The sequence below is a fragment of the Somniosus microcephalus genome, unplaced genomic scaffold, assembly GCF_052327205.1.
Source record: "Somniosus microcephalus isolate GS21.2 unplaced genomic scaffold, FLI_Smic_1.0 unresolved_chr4, whole genome shotgun sequence".
Classification (NCBI taxonomy): Eukaryota; Metazoa; Chordata; class Chondrichthyes; order Squaliformes; family Somniosidae; genus Somniosus; species Somniosus microcephalus.
The window spans coordinates 20,844,366-20,864,677 of NW_028225182.1; the positions used below are offsets into that span (position 1 = coordinate 20,844,366).

Consider the following 20,312-nt stretch of genomic DNA (forward strand, 5'->3'; position numbering starts at 1 on the left):
GCCCTTCCACAATCCTGTGTACCATCTCTTGCCCTTCCACAATCCCGTGTAACATCTCTTGCCCTTCCACAATCCCGTGTACCATCTCTTGCCCTTCCACAATACCGTGTACCATCTCTTGCCCTTCCACAATCCCATGTACCATCTCTTGCTCTTGCACAATCCTGTGTACCATCTCTTGCCCTTCCACAATCCCGTGTACCATCACTTGACCTTCCACAATACCATGTACCATCTCTTGCCCTTCCACAATCCCGTGTACCATCTCTTGAATTTCCACAATCCCGTGTAACATCTCTTGCCCTTCCACAATCCCGTGTACCATCTCTTGCCCTTCCACAATCCTGTGTACCATCTCTTGCCCTTCCACAATCCCGTGTACCATCTCTTCCCCTTCCACAATCCCGTGTACCATCTCTTCCCCTTCCACAATCCCGTGTACCAACTCTAGCCCTGCCACAATCCCGTGTACCATCTCTTGCCCTTCCACAATCCCGTGTACCATCTCTTGCCCTTCCACAATCCTGTGTACCATCTCTTGCCCTTCCGCAATCCTGTGTACCATCTCTTGCCCTTCCACAATCCTGTGTACCATCACTTGCCCTTCCACAATCCTGTGTACCATCTCTTGCCCTTCTGCAATCCTGTGTACCTTCTCTTGCCCTTCCACAATCCTGTGTACTATCTCTTGCCCTTCCACAGTCCTGTGTACCATCTCTTGCTCTTCCACAATCCTGTGTACCATCTCTTGCCCTTCCACAATCCTGTGTACCATCTCTTGCCCTTCCACAATCCTGTGTACCATCTCTTGCCCCTCCACAATCCTGTGTACCATCTCTTGCCCTTCCACAATCCTGTGTACCATCTCTTGCCCTTCCACAATCCTGTGTACCATCTCTTACCCTTCCACAATCCTGTGTACCATCTCTTGCCCCTCCACAATCCTGTGTACCATCACTTGCCCTTCCACAATCCCGTGTACCATCTCTTGCCCTTCTGCAATCATGTGTACCATCTCTTGCCCTTCCACAATCCCGTGCACCATCTCTTGCCCTTCCGCAATCCTTTGTACCATCTCTTGCCCTTCCACAATCCTGTGTACCATCTCTTGCCCTTCCACTATCCTGTGTACCATCTCTTGCCCTTCCACAATCCCGTGTACCATCTCTTGCCCTTCCACAATCCCATGTACCATCTATTGCTCTTGCACAATCCTGTGTACCATCTCTTGCACTTCCACAATCCTGTGTACCATCACTTGACCTTCCACAACACCATGTACCATCTCTTGCCCTTCCACAATCCCGTGTACCATCCCTGGATCTTCCACAATCCCGTGTAACAACTCTTGCCCTTCCACAATCCAGTGTACCATCTTTTGCCCTTCCACAATCCTGTGCACCATCTCTTGCCCTTCCACAATCCCGTGTACCATCTCTTGCCCTTCCACAATCCCGTGTACCATCTCTTGCCCTTCCACAATACCGTGTACCATCTCTTGCCCTTCCACAATCCCATGTACCATCTATTGCTCTTGCACAATCCTGTGTACCATCTCTTGCCCTTCCACAATCCCGTGTACCATCACTTGACCTTTCACAATACCATGTACCATCTCTTGCCCTTCCACAATCCTGTGTACCATCTCTTGACCTTCCACAATCCCGTGTAACATCTCTTGCCCTTCCACAATCCCGTGTACCATCTCTTGCCCTTCCACAATCCTGTGTACCATCTCTTGCCCTTCCACAATCCCGTGTACGATCTCTTCCCCTGCCACAATCCCGTGTACCATCTCTTCCCCTTCCACAATCCCGTGTACCAGCTCCAGCCCTGCCAAAATCCCGTGTAGCATCTCTTGCCCTTCCACAATCCCGTGTACCATCTCTTGCCCTTCCACAATCCTGTGTACCATCTCTTGCCCTTCCAGAATCCTGTGTACCATCTCTTGCCCTTCCACAATCCTGTGTACCTTCTCTTGCCCTTCCACAATCCTGTGTACTATCTCTTGCCCTTCCACAGTCCTGTGTCCCATCTCTTGCTCTTCCACAATCCTGTGTACCATCTCTTGCCCTTCCACAATCTTGTGTACCATCTCTTGCCCTTCCACAATCCTGTGTACCATCTCGTGCCCTTCCACAATCCTGTGTACCACCTCTTGCCCTTCCACAATCCTGTGTACCATCTCTTGCCCTTCCACAATCCTGTGTACTATCTCTTACCCTTCCACAATCCTGTGTACCATCTCTTGCCCTTCCACAATCCTGTGTACCATCACTTGCCCTTCCACAATCCCGTGTACCATCTCTTGCCCTTCTGCAATCCTGTGTACCTTCTCTTGCCCTTCCACAATCCCGTGTACCATCTCTTGCCCTTCCGCAATCCTGTGTACCATCTCTTGCCCTTCCACAATCCTGTGTACCATCTCTTACCCTTCCGCAATCCTGTGTACCATCTCTTGCTCTTCCACAATCCTGTGTACCATCTCTTGCCCTTCCACAATCCTGTGTACCATCTCGTGCCCTTCCACAATCCTGTGTACCACCTCTTGCCCTTCCACAATCCTGTGTACCATCTCTTGCCCTTCCACAATCCTGTGTACCATCTCTTGCCCTTCCACAATCATGTGTACCATCTCTTGCTCTTCCACAATCCCGTGTACCATCTCTTGCCCTTCCACAATCCTGTGTACCATCTCTTGCCCTTCCACAATTCTGTGTACCATCTCTTGCCCTTCCACAATTCTGTGTACCATCTCTTGCCCTTCCACAATCCTGTGTACCATCTCTTGCCCTTCCACAATCCTGTGTACCATCTCTTGCCCTTCCACAATCCTGTGTACCATCTCTTGCCCTTCCACAATCCTGTGTACAATCTCTTGCCCTTCCACAATCCCGCGTACCATCTCTTGCCCTTCCACAATCCTGTGTACCATCTCTTGCCGTTCCACAATCCTGTGTACCATCTCTTGCCCTTCCACAATCCTGTGTACCATCTCTTGCCCTTCCACAATCCTGTGTAACATCTTTTGCCATATCGCAAGCCTGTGTACAATCTCTTGCCCTTCCACAATCCCGTGTACCATCTCTTGCCCTTCCACAATCCTGTGTACCATCTCTTGCCCTTCCACAATCCCGTGTACCATCTCTTGCCCTTCCGCAAGCCTGTGTACTATCTCTTGCCCTTCCGCAATCCTGTGTACCATCTCTTGCTCTTCCACAATCCTGTTTACAATCTCTTGCCCTTCCACAATCCTGTGTACCATCTCTTGCCCTTCCACAGTCCTGTGTACCATCTCTTGCCCTTCCACAGCCCTGTGTACCATCTCTTGCCCTTCCACAATCCTGTGTACCATCTCTTGCCCTTCCACAATCCCGTGTACCATCTCTTTCCCTTCCACAATCCTGTGTACTATCTCTTGCCCTTCCACAATCCTGTGTACCATGTCTTGCCCATCCACAATCCCGTGTACCATCTCCTGCCCTTCAACAATCCCGTGTACCATCTCTTGCCCTTCCACAATCCCGTGTACCATCTCTTGCCCTTCCGCAAGCCTGTGTACTATCTCTTGCCCTTCCGCAATCCTGTGTATCATCTCTTGCTCTTCCACAATCCTGTTTACAATCTCTTGCCCTTCCACAATCCTGTGTACCATCTCTTGCCCTTCCACAGTCCTGTGTACCATCTCTTGCCCTTCCACAGCCCTGTGTACCATCTCTTGCCCTTCCACAATCCTGTGTACCATCTCTTGCCCTTCCACAATCCCGTGTACCATCTCTTGCCCTTCCACAATCCTGTGTACTATCTCTTGCCCTTCCAAAATCCTGTGTACCATGTCTTGCCCATCCACAATCCCGTGTACCATCTCCTGCCCTTCAACAATCCTGTGTACCATCTCTTGCACTTCTGCAATCCTGTGTACCATCTCTTGCCCTTCCGCAATCCTGTGTACAATCTCTTGCCCTTCCGCAATCCTGTGTACCATCTCTTGCCCTTCCACAATCCTGTGTACCATCTCTTGCCCTTCCACAATCCTGTGTACCATCTCTTGCCCTTCCACAATCCTGTGTACCACCTCTTGCCCTTCCACAATCCTGTGTACCATCTCTTGCCCTTCCACAATCCTGTGTACCAACTCTTGCCCTTCCACAATCCTGTGTACCATCTCTTGCCCTTCCACAATCCTGTGTACCATCTCTTGCCCTTCCACAATCCTGTGTACCATCTCTTGCCCTTCCACAATCCTGTGTACCATCTCTTGCCCTTCCACAATCCTGTGTACCATCTCTTGCCCTTCCAAAATCCTGTGTACCGTCTCTTGCCCTTCCACAATCCTGTGTACCATCTCTTACCCTTTCACAATCCCGTGTACCTTCTCTTGCCCTTCCACAATCCTGTGTACCATCTCTTGCACTTCCACAATCCCGTGTACCTTCTGTTGCCATTCCACAATCCTGTGTACCATCTCTTGCCCTTCCACAATCCCGTGTACCATCTCTTGCCCTTCCACAATCCCGTGTACCATCTCTTGCCCTTCCACAATCCCGTGTACCATCTCTTGCCCTTCCACAATCCCGTGTTCCATCTCTTGCCCTTCCACAATCCTGTGTACAATCTCTTGCCCTTCCACAATCCCGTGTACCATCTCTTGCCCTTCCGCAATCCTGTGTACCATCTCTTGCACTTCCACAATCCCGTGTACCATCTCTTGCCCTTCCACAATCCTGTGTACCATCTCTTGCCGTTCCACAATCCCGTGTACCATCTCTTCCCATTCCACAATCCTGTGTACCATCTCTTGACCTTCCACAATCCTGTGTACAATCTCTTGCCCTTCCACAATCCCGTGTACCATCTCTTGCCCTTCCACAATCCCGTGTACCATCTCTTGCCCTTCCACAATCCTGTGTCCCAACTCTTGCCCTTCCACAATCCTGTGTACCATCTCTTGCCCTTCCACAATCCTGTGTACCATATCTTGCCCTTCCACAATCCTGTGTACCATCTCTTGCCCTTCCCCAATCCCGTGTACCACCTCTTGCCTTCGCACAATCCCGTGTACCATCTCTTGCCCTTCCGCAATCCTGTGTACCATCTCTTGCCCTTCCACAATCCTGTGTACCATCTCTTGCCCTTCCACAATCCTGTGTACCATCTCTTGCCCTTCCACAATCCTGTGTCCCATCTCTTGCCCTTCCACAATCCTGTGTACCATCACTTGCCCTTCCACAATCCTGTGTACCATCTCTTGCCCTTCCACAATCCTGTGTACCACCTCTTGCCCTTCCACAATCCCGTGTACCATCTCTTGCCCTTCCACAATCCTGTGTACCATCTCTTGCCCTTCCACAATCCTGTGTACCATCTCTTGCCCTTCCACAATCCCGTGTACCATCTCTTGCCCTTCCACAATCCTGTGTACCATCTCTTGCCCTTCCACAATCCTCTGTACCATCTCTTGCCCTTCCACAATCCCGTGTACCATCTCTTGCCCTTCCAGAATCTGTGTACCATCTCTTGCCCTTCCACAATCCTGTGTACCATCTCTTACCCTTCCACAATCCCGTGTACCATCTCTTGCCCTTCCACAATCCTGTGAACCATCTCTTGCCCTTCCGCAATCCTGTGTACCATCACTTGCCCTTCCACAATCCTGTGAACCATCTCTTGCCCTTCCGCAATCCTGTGTACCATCTCTTGCCCTTCCAAAATCCTGTGTACCATCTCTTGCCCTTCCACAATCCTGTGTACCATCTCTTGCCCTTCCACAATCCTGTGTACCATCTCTTGCCCTTCCACAATCCTGTGCAAAGTCTCTTGCCCTTCCACAATCCTGTGTACCATCTCTTGCCCTTCCACAACCCCGTGTACCATCTCTTGCCCTTCCACAATCCTGTGTACCATCTCTTGCCCTTCCACAATCCCGTGTAACATCTCTTGCCCTTCCACAATCCTGTGTACCATCTCTTGACCTTCCACAATCCTGTGTGTGGTGTTTGTGCCTTTAAGAGCAATTGTGTTGTATGTGCCTTTAAGAGCCCCAGCTGTGCGTAATGCCGGTAAATGCCACTTGGGCTAAATAAGCCTGTGTATTGTGTATATCCTTTGGAGCACCCCCCAGACTTGCTTAGTAAATATCTATGAACCAACTCCTGTCTTCAGTGTCTTTATCTACACACGGACACTACAGTGGCGACGAAGTGGAAACGGACTTACCTGCAATTCGGCAGCACCTCAAGGACATCGATTCCTCCAGTGTCCAGAAGACTCAAGGATGTAATAGAAACTGTGGTTTCACCAGCTGGCCAAGCTGGTGGCAGGTACTGCGCTAATCCTTCCTGGGCGTCAGGCTGGGGCTCCAGCGGCGGGCTCTACAGCTGAGACAGGCAGCAAAATCAGAGGCAAGCAATAACGGACTGGGAGGGTGCACTCGGGAGACGGCCGGCGCGGCAAGCAGGTCAGCGGTTAGACCTCCGTCGGGAACGAATCTCCAACAGTGAATAAACGGAAACCACAGTAAAACAGCGTTGTTATCGGTAGCAGCGGCAGGAAAGCGCGGGAAGCGCCATATCGTTGCTACAGAAAAAAAAGTGCGGGAAGCGCCATATCTTTTTTTTTGAAATGCCTAATTCTGGAAATATTGATGCTTTTGATAACGAAACAGAGCCTAACTTTGGCAATATTGATGTTTTTGATAACAAGATAGAGGATTGGACCACATATGTAGAAAGAGTGGAGGTGTTTTGCACCGCAAATGGAATAGAAGATGAAAAAAAAGCTTCAGTGCTTCTGGATCTAATGGGCGCAGAAACATACAAGCTGTTACGCAACTTAATCACTCCAGCCGAACCGATGGACAAGAATTTTGAGGAGATTGTTGATACCCTACACTGCCAATTCGAGGCAGGACTGGCAGATTCTCTGCAAGACAAATTCATCTGCGATCCCCTAAGTGTTGAAACACAAAAAAAGGTATCTTCTGGAAAGGATTTAACACTGGACAAGGCTTTCAGTGCAATAGGAGCGGCAAAGATACAGCAAAGGCCACAGGACTTCGGCACCCATGAAATGACACGGGGTTTCAAGAGATGTTATCGCTGCGGCAGAACCAACCATGACCAGAGGGATTGCTGGTTCAAAGAAAAAGCATGCAGGTGATGCGGAAAGATGGGACACATTCCACGTGTATGCCGATCTGAAAATAAAAAAATCCACGAACGGGAAAAGAATCAATAAGTAAAAGCACAGAAAGGTACAAATGATGATGGACAGTAGCTCCAAAGACCAGAAGAGCGATAGCAACTCCGGGAACAAGAGACTAAGCTCTCTCAAATTACATAATGTAATGGCCAATGAAGATTACCAGACCATTTGGGTTACCCTCATAATAGCAGGGTCCCCAGTTAAAATGGAGCTAGATACAGGATCAGCTCTAACCGTAATAAATCGACGAGATTACGAGAGGCTATTTTCGCATACACCTCTAAAAGACACATCCATTATCTTAAAAACATATACGGGGCAGAAAGTATACCCCAAAGGAAAAATAAAGGTGCCTGTGGTATACAACGGCAAAGAAATACAAAAGTTGTATTTATACATTCTACAAGATGGTGGTCCACTGTTGTTGGGACGTGAATGGATAAGGTAGATATGTTTGGACTGGCACTCCATTCAGGCACTGACGGTGACCAGTAAGGAAAAAAACAATGATGACATCATACCTGAACGATTAAAAGACATCTTGGCCAACGCCAAAGAAGTGTTTCAAGAGAAACTAGGAACCTTGAAAGGCATCACCGCCTCAATAAAAGTGAAAGATGCAGCAATTCCAAAAATTTTTAAGGCAAGACCGGTGCCATACGCAATACGTCCGGCAGTCGAGGCAGAGCTGAAGAATTTGGAAAAGGCAGGCGTTTTATCCAAAATAGATTGGAGCGAATGGGCAACACCCATCGTTCCAGTCATGAAAAAAGCATTGAAAAATAACTCTGAGGAACAGAGAAAAATTCGCATCTGTGGGGACTTTAAGGTGACTGTAAACCCGGTCCTTCACATGGTACAGTATCCTCTTCCGAGGATAGAAGATATTTCCGCCTCACTATCCAGAGGAAAACATTTCACAAAAATTGACTTGGCACAGGCATATCTACAGATGGAGGTTGAGGAGACCTCTAAAAAGTATCTCACAATAAACACACACAAAGGCCTGTACCAGTACAATCGACTGGTTTTTGGAGTAGCATCAGCTCCAGCTATCTGGCAAAGAGCTATGGAGCAAGTCCTGCAAGGGATTCCGGGGACTCAGTGCTACCTAGACGACATCCTTCTAACAGGAGAAAATGACAACGAGCACCTTGCCAATTTGGAGCAGGTGCTCACTAGGCTGAAAGAACGGGGCCTACGAGCAAATCGCCCCAAGTGCGAATTTTTCCAAAATCAGATATCATATTGTGGCCACATAATTAATAAGGAAGGGTTGCATAAGTCACCTGAAAAAATTGAAGCAGTTATAAAAGCCCCAGCACCTGAAAATGTTTCACAATTGAGGTCATTCCTGGGATTAATAAATTACTATCATAAATTTTTACCGAACTTATCAACTATTCTACACCCTCTTAATGATCTTCTACACACAGGAGTGATTTGGAAATGGAACGAAGACTGTAAACGTGCCTTCCATAAATGTAAAGACTTAATCACATCCGAGAAAGTTTTGGCTCATTACAACCCATCACTACCAATCAGACTGGCGTGCGATGCATCCCCTTACAGCATAGGAGTGGTATTGTCCCATAGATTCCCTGATGGCTCGGAACGGCCGATAGCTTTTGCGTCACGCTCATTCAACTCAGCTGAGCGTAACTATTCCCAGATAGACAGGGAAGCACTCAGCCTGGTATGGGGAGTGAAGAAATTCAACCATTACCTACACGGACAAAAATTTACCTTACTGACTGACCATCAACCCCTCCTCTCCATATTCAACCCTAAGAAAGGTGTCCCCATTATGACGGCACAAAGACTACAGAGGTGGTCCCTTTTTCTAGGGGCACACCAATACAACATTGAATACAAAGGGTCAAAACAGCATGGCAATGCTGACGGTTTATCGCACCTGCCGTTGCCAACGATAGAAGAGGCACCTACAGTAGACCCAGTAGAGATATTCCACTCTACCATAGTGGAATGTCTACCGGTGACAAATCCTGCCATTGAAAGGGAGACAAGAAATGACCCTACTCTCTCACGGGTCTACGATTTAACAATGAAGGGATGGCCAGCACATGGCAAACCACTGTTGCCAGCATTCTCGCAAAGAAGAGAACAGCTGTCAGTGTGCCGAGGAACCTTGATGTGTGGATCCAGAGTGGTGATTCCACCCAAACTCCAGGATAAAGTGCTAAAGGAGCTTCACGAGGGGCATCTGGGTGGAGTGAAAATGAAGAATCTGGCTAGGGCGTTTGTATGGTGGCCAGGTATCGATGGAGACATCGAAGACATGACCAAGAGCTGCCTAGGATGCCAGAAGGTCCAAAATGCTCCGCCACAGGCCCCTCTACATCCATGGGAGTGGCCCTCATCTCCCTGGCAAAGGGTGCACATCGACGTTGCTGGTCCATTTATGGACTCAATGTTCTTAATCGCAGTTGATGCACACTCCAAGTGGCCGGAGGTAATAAAGATGTCCTCCACCACCACGGAAAAAACCATCACAGTATTAAGGACCATATTTGCCAGGAATGGGCTGCCGGAACAGATACGTTCTGATAATGGACCGCAATTTGTGTCCGAAGAATTCAGAAAGTTCTTAAAGAACAATGGGGTAAAGCACTACACGTCCGCCCCATACCATCCCGCCACCAATGGATTGGCTGAAAGGTTTGTCCAGACCTTCAAGAAGGCCATAAAGGCCATGGGTAATGAAGACATAAAACTTCAGCACAAGGTGGATAACTTCTTATTTGCATATAGGAATGCAACACATATGGTTACAAACCAAACTCCCGCCATGATGTTCTACAATAGAAACCTAAGATGCCGGCTGGATTTGGTCAAGCCCAACATCCGAAGGGACGTGGAGAACCGGCAGTTTCAGGGCCTTCCAGATAGGCCAACCGGTTTTGGCCCGGGACTACCGTACCGAGAAATGGCAGCCTGGAACTATCTGCACACGACTAGGACCACTGATGTATACCGTGGACATCGGAGAAAGCATAATAAGGCGCCATGCTGACCAAATCATCAAGTCATCCGAAAAGGGACAACCTACACCACCACGCTATACATCTAACGATGAAGTAGAGATACCCATATCTACCTCTGATCCGGTGATACTGGAAACCGATGAACCTGACACTGGCCTTCAAGCCGAATCAGCCTTGCCAGAAGAACCTACTACACCACCAGAAACTACTACACCCCCGAGGCATTATCCGGACCGAGTCAGGAAGCCTCCTGAGAGACTAACTTATAATTAATTAATACAGCAATGTATATTATTTTGCATATAACATGTAAATTAATAATTACTTAAAATATGATATACTAGTTAGCTAGAAGGGGAGGAATTGTGGTGTATGTGCCTTTAAGAGCAATTGTGGTGTATGTGCCTTTAAGAGCCCCAGGTGTGCGTAATGCCGGTAATTGCCACTTGGGCTATATAAGCCTGTGTATTGTGTGTATCCTTTAGAACCCCCCCCCAGACTTGCTTAGTAAATACCTATGAACCAACTCCTGTCTTCAGTGTCTTTATCTACACACGGACACTACACTGTGTACCATCACTTGCCCTTCCACAATCCTGTGTACCATCTCTTGCCCTTCCACAATACTGTGTACCATCTCTTGCCCTTCCACAATCCTGTGTACCATCTCTTGCCCTTCCACAATCCTGTGTACCATCTCTTGCCCTTCCGCAATCCTGTGTACCATCTCTTGCCCTTCCGCAATCCTGTGTACCATCTCTTGCCCTTCCGCAATCCTGTGTACCATCTCTTGCCCTTCTGCAATCCTGTGTACAATCTCTTGCCCTTCCGCAATCCTGTGTACCATCTCTTGCCCTTCCACAATCCTGTGTACCATCTCTTGCCCTTCCACAATCCCGTGTACCATCTCTTGCCCTTCCACAATCCTCTGTACCATCTCTTGCCCTCCCACAATCCCGTGTACCATCTCTTGCCCTTCCACAATCCTGTGTACCATCTGTTGCCCTTCCACAATCCTGTGTACCATCTCTTGCCCTTCCACAATCCCGTGTACCATCTCTTGCCCTTCCACAATCCTGTGTACCATCTCTTGCCCTTCCACAATCCTGTGTACCATCTCTTGCCCTTCCACAATCCTGTGTACCATCTCTTGACCTTCCACAATCCTGTGTACCATCTCTTGCCCTTCCACAATCCTGTGTACCATCTCTTGCCCTTCCACAATCATGTGTACCATCTCTTTCCCTTCCACAATCCCGTGTACCATCTCTTGCCCTTCCACAATCCTGTGTACCATCTCTTGCCCTTCCGCAATCCTGTGTACCATCTCTTGCCCTTCCACAATCCTGTGTACCATCACTTGCCCTTCCACAATCCCGTGCACCATCTGATCCAGCACCTTCCCAAATCTCAGCCGTGTGGGAGCCCAGTTTAGGTCACTACATGAGGGAGTTTAACGCAAGAGTCTGACACCAAGGTAAACCCTGGGAAAGTGAACAAGATCAGCAGAGGTAAATGAAGATTTGGTTGATAAAATCTGACTGCATTTCCTTAGCATTGCTCCCAGAGATTGTTAATTTAATGAGTTTTACATCAGCCTGAGGTGAAATGAATAGTGTGGTTGGCAGTTACGGACATTTGAACGATGTCGGAAAGGTAAAGACCGTTGGTACATCCAGCTTGTCCCACACAGTTATGATACATTGTGTGTCACAATGGGGCAGAAATTCCGATCACTACTGGTGTGTCTGCGTTGTGCACTCACCCGTAGCGACAGCGGAAATGCCATTTTCAGGCAGGCACTGTGCATGCGCTGGAAACCGGTATTTCCGTTCTGTCAAGAAAGCTCTCGACAGATCCTCTGGCTGCTCAGGAGAAGGGCCTCTGTGGGCGTAGAGTTCCACTTTTTGGAGACCCTCCACCCGCTGAAAGCCCTTAAAGTTCTTGCGCCTGGTAGAAGCAGGGGTAAGGCCTGCTTTTACCAGGATAAGAGTTGAAAAAAAGTAAAAAAAACATTTTGCCCCACTGATTTATCATTTAAAATGTATTTAAAGGAAAGTAATTTTATTTTAGCCCCGTTAAAAACTTTAATTATTCATTTCAAAAATTTATATTTTGGATTAAAATATTTAATTTATGTAATTTCATGTCATTTTAAAAATGTGATTTAAAAAAAAATGTATTTGAAGTTTTACTATTTTTTTGGGGGTGATCTCCGTTCATATATTTGACAGGTCTTCCTGTCACATGTATGAAGGGAGATTCCATTCTTTGATTGTCTAACCATGGCCCACGTGATCCCAGGGACTCCGTGAACTACCTGCGTCTCTGGGATACGGGGGCCCCGCGCACCGGCAATTTGGAGAGGCCCAGCAGCGGAACTCTGTGTCTCCCGGGAGCCCTCAGGTAAAGGCGCCGATTTTTCCAGATTGCAGCCCTCCACCGGCAGGAGGCCTGCGATCGGAAAATCTGGGCCAATATATACACTCCCCCACCCCACCTAAAGATCATCTGATCTCCTGGCAGTGGCGAAATACCAGAAAACAACCGAGGTTTTTTGGGGGGAAAAATTGGGAAATTCCTCTCCAACACCTCTAGGTGCTCAAAACTAGTCCAGGAGATCAATGTGGTCCTGCATTCCTGCAGTACTTATGTTCCATAAGAGGGTATGTCTGCTCCAACCAGAAACAAGTCCAGCTCTCGCTTGAAGAAACCCAGACAATCGGCGTCCACCGCATGACATGGCAGCCTGTTTAGGAGGTCTGTTCTCTGGGAACAGAACCACCTCCTCCTGACATCTCACCTAGATCTGGCCTTATACAACTTTAAATTGTGACCCCCTGGCCCTCCCGCACCTATTTATTTGGAGCAAACTGTCAACTGGAACACAATCTATTCTGTTCATCACCTTATAAACCTCAACGATATCAGCCCGAAGCCTACGCTTCTCTAAAGCGTAGAGTCCCAACTATTTCAGCCTATCTTGATAACTAAGATACTTTATGCTACGAATAACACTAGTGGCCATCCTCCGCATCCTTTCCAACGTCTCAGAACCACCCATCGTGTGAGGAGATCAAAACTGGGGACAGTATTCCAAGTAAGGCCTGAGCAGAGTCCTGTAGAAGGAAAAAATAGTATGCCTCATCTTATAACCAATTGTCCTATGAATGCACCCCAAAACTCTATTTGCTTTAGCTATCGCTTCACGGCCTTGCTCATGAAACTTTAGAGATCGTTGTGTAGAAGTTGTTGATTGCAGTGATCGGGGCAGGCCATTCCGGCAAAAAGGATGTTTGAAGTTCCCTCCAGAATATTTTGCAGCACGTGCCTTCCTGGTGACGTGTAATCCCCACATACTTGACGTTTCACACGTAGAGTGCTGGAAGTGCTCAGAAACTAAGTTACAACAAACAATTCAGTGGCAGGTCCCTTTAAATAGCAATCCCAGAAAACAGGTGATTTTGTCTGATTGGATGGAGTGAACTGAATGACATCGGCGAGGAGACTGGCAAGAAATCTAAGAAGCAAAGGATCAGTTGCAAGGAGGATGTGTAACGGAGATTACTGCAGTTGCGAGTTACATAGAAACAGAGAAGATAGGAGCAGGAGTAGGCCATTAGACCCCTCGAGCCTGCTCCGCCATTCAATGCGATCATGGCTGATCATCCAAATTCAGTACCCTGTCCCTGCTTTCTCCCCATATCCCTTGATCCCTTTAGCCTTAAGAAATATATCTAACTCCTCCTTGAATATATTTAATGAATTAGCCTCTACTGCCTTCTGTGGTAGAGAATTCCACAGGTTCACCACTCTCTGGGTGAAGAAATTCCTCCTCATCTCTGTCCTAAATGGCTTAGCCCTTATCCTTAGACTGTGACCCCTGGTTCTGGGCTCCCTGACCATCGGGAACATCCTTCCTGCATCTAGGCTGTCTAGTCCTGTCAGAATTTTATAAGTTTCAATGAGATCCCCTCTCATTCTTCTAAACTCCAGCGGGTATCAGCCCAATCGACCCAATCTCTCCTCATACGTCATTCCTGCCATCCCAGGTATCAGCCTGGTGAATCGCTGCATTCCCTCCATGGCAAGAACATCCTTCCTCAGATAAGGCGACCAAAACTGCACACAATACTCAAGGTGTGGTCTCACCAAGGCCCTGAACAACTGCATGACTGTTTGATGACTGTGTTTTCTTGTTTCTTACAGTGAACTTGGTGACGATTTGGATTCTATCCCAGAGGAAATGTGGGCTCTCCAAATGCATCACACTCTACTTGGTGGCCATGGCAGCGGCGGATCTGATGGTGGTTATTACTGAAGTGATATTGAATCGCATTGCTCACTATTACTTCCCCAAATCTTCCCTGCACATCACCCCTGTGTGTAGTTGTATCATTGCCTTGCTCTGTGCGGCGAGGGACAGTTCTGTCTGGTTAACCGTCGCCTTCACTTTTGATCGGCTCATAGCCATTTGTTACCAGAAACTGAAAGCAAAATATTGCATTCCAAAAACGGCCACTTCGGTGATTGTAGCCGTATGTCTACTGTTCTGCTTGAAGAACATCCCCTGGTATTTTTCATTTGAACCTCTCTATATCATTGACAACGTACCATGGTTCTGCCAATCAAAGCCCACATTTTACACGTTACCTGCCTGGATTGGATATGATTGGCTCCACCGAGTCCTCACCCCATTCTTGCCTTTTTTCTTCATTTTACTCTTTAATGCTCTGACCGTCAGACACATTGTAGTGGCCAATAGAGTTCGCAGGGGGCTGCTCTCCACTCACGGCGGGGCTCAGTTCGATCCAGAAACGGAGAACCGAAGAAAATCCATGATATTACTCTACGCCATATCGGGCAACTTCATCGTGCTATGGATGCCCTATGTCATTAATTTCTTATATTATCGAATCTCAAATTCTTATTATTACACAGGTCCGTCTGATCCTGGATATATCCTACAACAGATGGCGTATATGTTTCAGCTTACCAGCTCCTGTACCAACACCTGTATCTATGTGGTAACTCAGGCCAATTTCAGAGAGGAGTTGAAAAATATTGTCAGAACTCCCTTTATGCTAGTTATTAAGTTACTCAAATAAACACAACTGATGTCACTTAAGAACTAAATAACAACAGAAAATGCTGGAAAAACTCAGCAGGTCAGGCAACATCCGTGGACAGAAATTTGAGTTGATGTTTCAGGTCGAACCCTTCTTCAAAACTGGAAAGAAGAGATAGATCGGAGGCAGGGCTGCTAACTAACTTGCTCGCGTTGCTAGTCAATTGCATTCGTCACCCAGCGATGTTATGGGACAGACTCTGAAAGCGAACAGCTTACTGTAAATACATAGGCCTGGATTTTGTGGTCAGTGGATCATGCCGCCGGCATCCGAACAGAGTGGGCCGTATTCTGTGACCTCTATGGGTACGTACGAGGCATGTACACACCCACAGGGGCTGCGCAAGTGCCGGGTTTAGGCATGCAAAGCGCATGCATTGAAACAGGGTATTTGCGACCTGTCAAGAATCTTCTGGACAAATCATCCACATGCCCAAGAAAAGGGCCTCTGCGGGTGGAGATTTGCGCTATTTGTCCAAATTCTGCCCGCATGCATGGCAGGGGATTTCTTGCACCTGGCAAAAGCAGACGTAAGGCCAGCTTTTACCAGTGTAAGCATTTAAAATAAAATTAAAATAATATTTTATCACTCACTTATACATTAAAAGCCCGCTCCAATAAGGTAAGTTTATTTTTAGCCCTGTTAAAACATTTAATTTGCTTTCAAAAAATTAATTTTTTGTTTAAGATATATAATTAAATGCCATTTAATTAATTTTACACATGGAATGTATTTTAAAACATTTTTTCATGTGGTCGTGTATTTTTAGGTCACCCCCATTCAACTTATGACTGTTCTGTAGGTACAGAACTGTGAAAAGTATGAATGTGGATTCCATTCTTTCATTAGTTGGGCTGCCCCCCTCCCCGTGATCCCGGGGGCGCTTGCGAATCGAATGCACCCCTGGGATACCTGGGCCTCAATGCAATTCTCCCAGGAGAGGCCCAGGATCGCAAGCCCCCATATCTCCCGGGCCACCAGGTAAATGCGTAGAAAATTTGATGATCGGAGGCATCCGCCCGCGGCAAGACTCACATCGCAAATTCAGGCCCAATGCGAACTTATCTGATCGGGAACCTCCTTGGAGAACTTGCTGTTGGACGCTGCATACTAGAATGCAATGTAAAGTCCCAGGGATGCCAGGGCTGTACCTGATATCAAGTGGGCATGGTGTGCCAATCAGGAACCTCCGGACAGAAAAAAATCCTCATTACTAGAGCTTTCCGGGATAAACATCTAAATTTTCAGTTTGGATATTTATTAAAGCTCATGCTCGACATAGATGCAAAAATTAATTATGTTATCAATGTAGCAACCGATTCCTCCGAACATCTCATAGACAAATAAATACTTTCCAAGGAGAAAGTCCTAAAATGCTTCCATTTCCGGCCTGATAAGTTGTTAAAATTACTTGGATTTGTCAGGCAGTTTCCCCTCACACTGACAGGACCTGCGCCAATTTCCAACAGCCGTAAAACTTTTGTACATAATTGTTAGCCAGTTTCTGGGCAATTAGCCCAACCCTGCGACAGCAAATAGGTTTTGAATGTCAGTGCATTGTCGGTGAAGTTGATCTTTCATGTCGAAACTTGACAGATCGCAAGTTCGGGATTTAGCACATGCCCCGAACTTGCTGTCAATTTCATAGGCGGTATGATGGCATAATCTCAGAGCGCGCCATCATACCCACCGCAAACTCTGGCCCATTGTCTGTTAAGTGCTACGCATTGGCGGATTGCTCTGTGATTATACTAATCAACACCAACACATCTAATCTCACGTATATTGCCACTACACAACCCACATTCTGTAATAACTTCAGATTCACATTCACAACAGATCCCAAGCCTCCAGGAGATAAGCATAAACAAACAGAATTTCATTGCCCAACCTTATTATTGATCTCCACAACAAACCCATCACTAATTTTTAAGAGGAAGTTCAGGTAATGAGAATGAAAGTATAATAGAGTTTCAGATTCAGTGAGAATCTTATTCAGGTGGTCAACCAGCCACTGAGCATAACTAGCTCTGGACAGATTTATGGGTAATGGAATTCCGCATTGCTTCAAGAAATCTGGGCAGAGTTTGGGATCTTTTAGTTAAACAGCTTGCCACATTCACGTCGTATCACAAGACTGATCACTGGGGCACTGGCAGTAAAGAATCCCGTGGCTGGAGTCTGCATCACCCCGGCCAATCAGTCAGTGTTATGGGGTAAGGAATCCGGGAGTCAGATCTCCAACTTACTCAAAAACCACTTCACATGCCACAATAAGTAAGCTCGAGGAACAGCACCTCATCTTTCGATTAGGCACTTTACAGCCTTCCGGACTCAACATCGGGTTCAACAATTTCAGCTAATAATCCCTGCCCCCATTTTCATGCTGTATGATTTTTGCCATTCCCATTTGCAACATTTTATCTTTCCTGCCTCTTACAAATGTACAGTATGTCCTTTCCTTTCCTTCCTCCCCTCCTAACCACCCCCCACCCTGTCTCTGCACCTGCTTAATATCTGTTACATCTCCAGCTTTTTCCAGTTCTGATGAAGGGTCCCAGACCTGAAACGTTAACTCTGTTTCTCTCTCCACAGATGCTGCCTGGCCTGCTGAGTATTTCCAGCATTTTCTGTCATTATTTCAGATATCCAGCATCCGCAGTATTTTGCTATTGTATTCTGAAAAGTACAACAGGCCACCAATATCCTTGACACTTTCAGAGGAGAGTACTGCAAAGTCCCTCCTGACCTGCCCAGGCATTGGAAGCGTGATTTCAGAACCCCGATTGACCTCTCCATCACTTGCCGTGTGGACACGTGTGCATGGTTCTGCCTCTCCTGTGCCTCAGTATGGGTCATCAGCCACGGATTTAGCGGGTAGCCCTTGTCGCCCAATATCCATGCTGCTCCGGGAGGCAATGTGCTGAGGGCGCCATATAAGTCTGAGTGATGGAGGACGGTGGAGTCATGAGCATTTCCCCGGTGATTTGCTTTCACATATGGGATCCTCAGTTGAGCGTCACAGGTGATCATTACATTTCAGGAATGAATCCCCTTCCTGTTGATGTATGTCACAGGTGCATCACTTGGTGCCTTCAATGCAGCATGGGCTCCATCGACGGCCCCAATCAATTTGGGGAAGCCAGCAATCCTATGAAATGTGATCTGGTGAATGCAGGCCCTCGCATTGCTCTGGGCGGTGTTTGAAATGCCACCAGTGCCTGACTGAAATGGCCCGCATGCAAAGAAGTTCAGTGCTGCGGTTACCTTCATGGACACTGGCAAGGCAATACAGATCTTTGAGTGTGTTTGAAGGCCGTTCTTTAACACGGCACATAGTCGACTGATTGCCTTTTTACTAAAGCGTAGCCTTCTCACACACAATTCCTGTGACATCATCTCAACAGACAGCCTCTCGCTGTACTCTAACTGGAGTGGGTTGTAGCTCCTCCTGATCATGGTTGCTCAATCTTCTTTGTTGTTCTCTGGCGAGATCGAGGCTGTGAGCCAGAATCTCACAAAAGATTGGGGCAAAATCGTCATGAAGCGTGTTTCTCCCTCACAAACTTCATTAAATAGATTCAGTACATGTGGGGAAACATGGAAAGAGGTGTAAAAGTCATGTTAAGTAAGTGAGTCGGTAGAAAGTCTGGTTGGGTGGTGGTGGGACATGGGTGGTATCGGATTGGCCGCCCATCATACGCAGTGTCTGATAAAATTCACCACCCGAGACTGATCTAAAGGACATCTTGAACTTTTACAAAGGCATACACACAAGTTTTAAATAGCATAAAAAATTTAACATTTAAAACATTCATATATTCTGACGTAATTCTTTAAACATTATTAAATGTTAAAAAAACATTTTTAATCGGTTATTTTCAAGTTTAAAAAAATGAAATCTAATTGAATAGAATGCTTACCTTAATCTCTGGGTTTATCTCTTAATCTCCTAATCTTTTAATCTCTGGATTTTTACCTGAGCCAAGCGCAAATTGGCAGAGGGACAAACAGATTTGAAGGCTAAATTAGTGGCTCAAAGAGTGGTGAGGGAGGAAGGGGATTCATTTCATGGGGCACTGGCACCAGTACCGGGGAAGGAGGGAGCTATTCCTTGGAGATGGGCTCCACTTAAACCAGGCTGGGACCAGTGTCCTGGCAAAACGAAAGATAGGGCTTTAAATTAATGAAGTGGGTGTCTGGGACGATTCAGGAAAGGGTAAATTCAAAAGCAGTAAGAGAAATGTCAAGACTGTAGAGCAGAGTAGAGATCTGGGTAAAGATAAGCAGAGCGGGTCAGGAAGGGACAGAAAGATTAATAAAGGTAATAGGACATTAGTGACTAAAGTGACATCAGGGAAAAATAGAGGATAAGTTAAAGCTAAAGATATTATATCTGAATGCACGAAGCATTCACAACAAAATAGAATAATTCATAGCGCAGATAGAAATAAATGAGTTTGTTTTAATAGCAATTACTGAGACATAGTTGCAGGGTGTCCAAGGTTGGGAACTAAATATTCCAGGATATTTGATTTTTGGAAGAGCCAGGTGCAATGGAAAAGGAGCAGGGGTAGCCCTGGTATTAAAAGAGGGAATAAACACAGAAGAGAGAATACATCTTGGCTCTGAAAAACAAAATGTAGAATCAGTTTGTGTGGAGCTAAGAAACAACAAGGGGGAGAAAATAATAGTGGGATTAATCTATCGGCCCCATAACAGTGGTGGCAGTGGTGGAGAGAGTATAAATCAGGAAATTAGAGATGCATGTAAGAAGGCTAATACAGTAACCATGGGGGTCATTAACTTTCATATAGACTGGGGAAACCAAATTTGCAGAAATAGTGCAGAGGAAGAGTTCATGCAAAGCAGTCAAGATAGTTATCTAGATCAGTATGTCAAGGATCCTACGAGGACATTTGTTATTTTATATCCAGTACTGTGCAGTGAGACGGGGTTAATTAATAACCTTGGA

General features: G+C 46.7%; 1 protein-coding gene across 1 annotated transcript in view; it reads left to right on the top strand.

Annotated features, from left to right (window-relative positions):
* Positions 1 to 15,316, top strand: part of LOC147090022 (putative G protein-coupled receptor 139) — a 37,583-nt gene extending 22,267 nt beyond the window's left edge. Inside the window, exon 2 of the mRNA XM_085977026.1 lies at positions 14,418 to 15,316. Coding sequence (XP_085833152.1) covers positions 14,418 to 15,316 — 899 coding nt within the window. The remainder of the gene's footprint in view (positions 1 to 14,417) is intronic.
* The last annotated feature ends 4,996 nt before the right edge of the window (positions 15,317 to 20,312 follow it).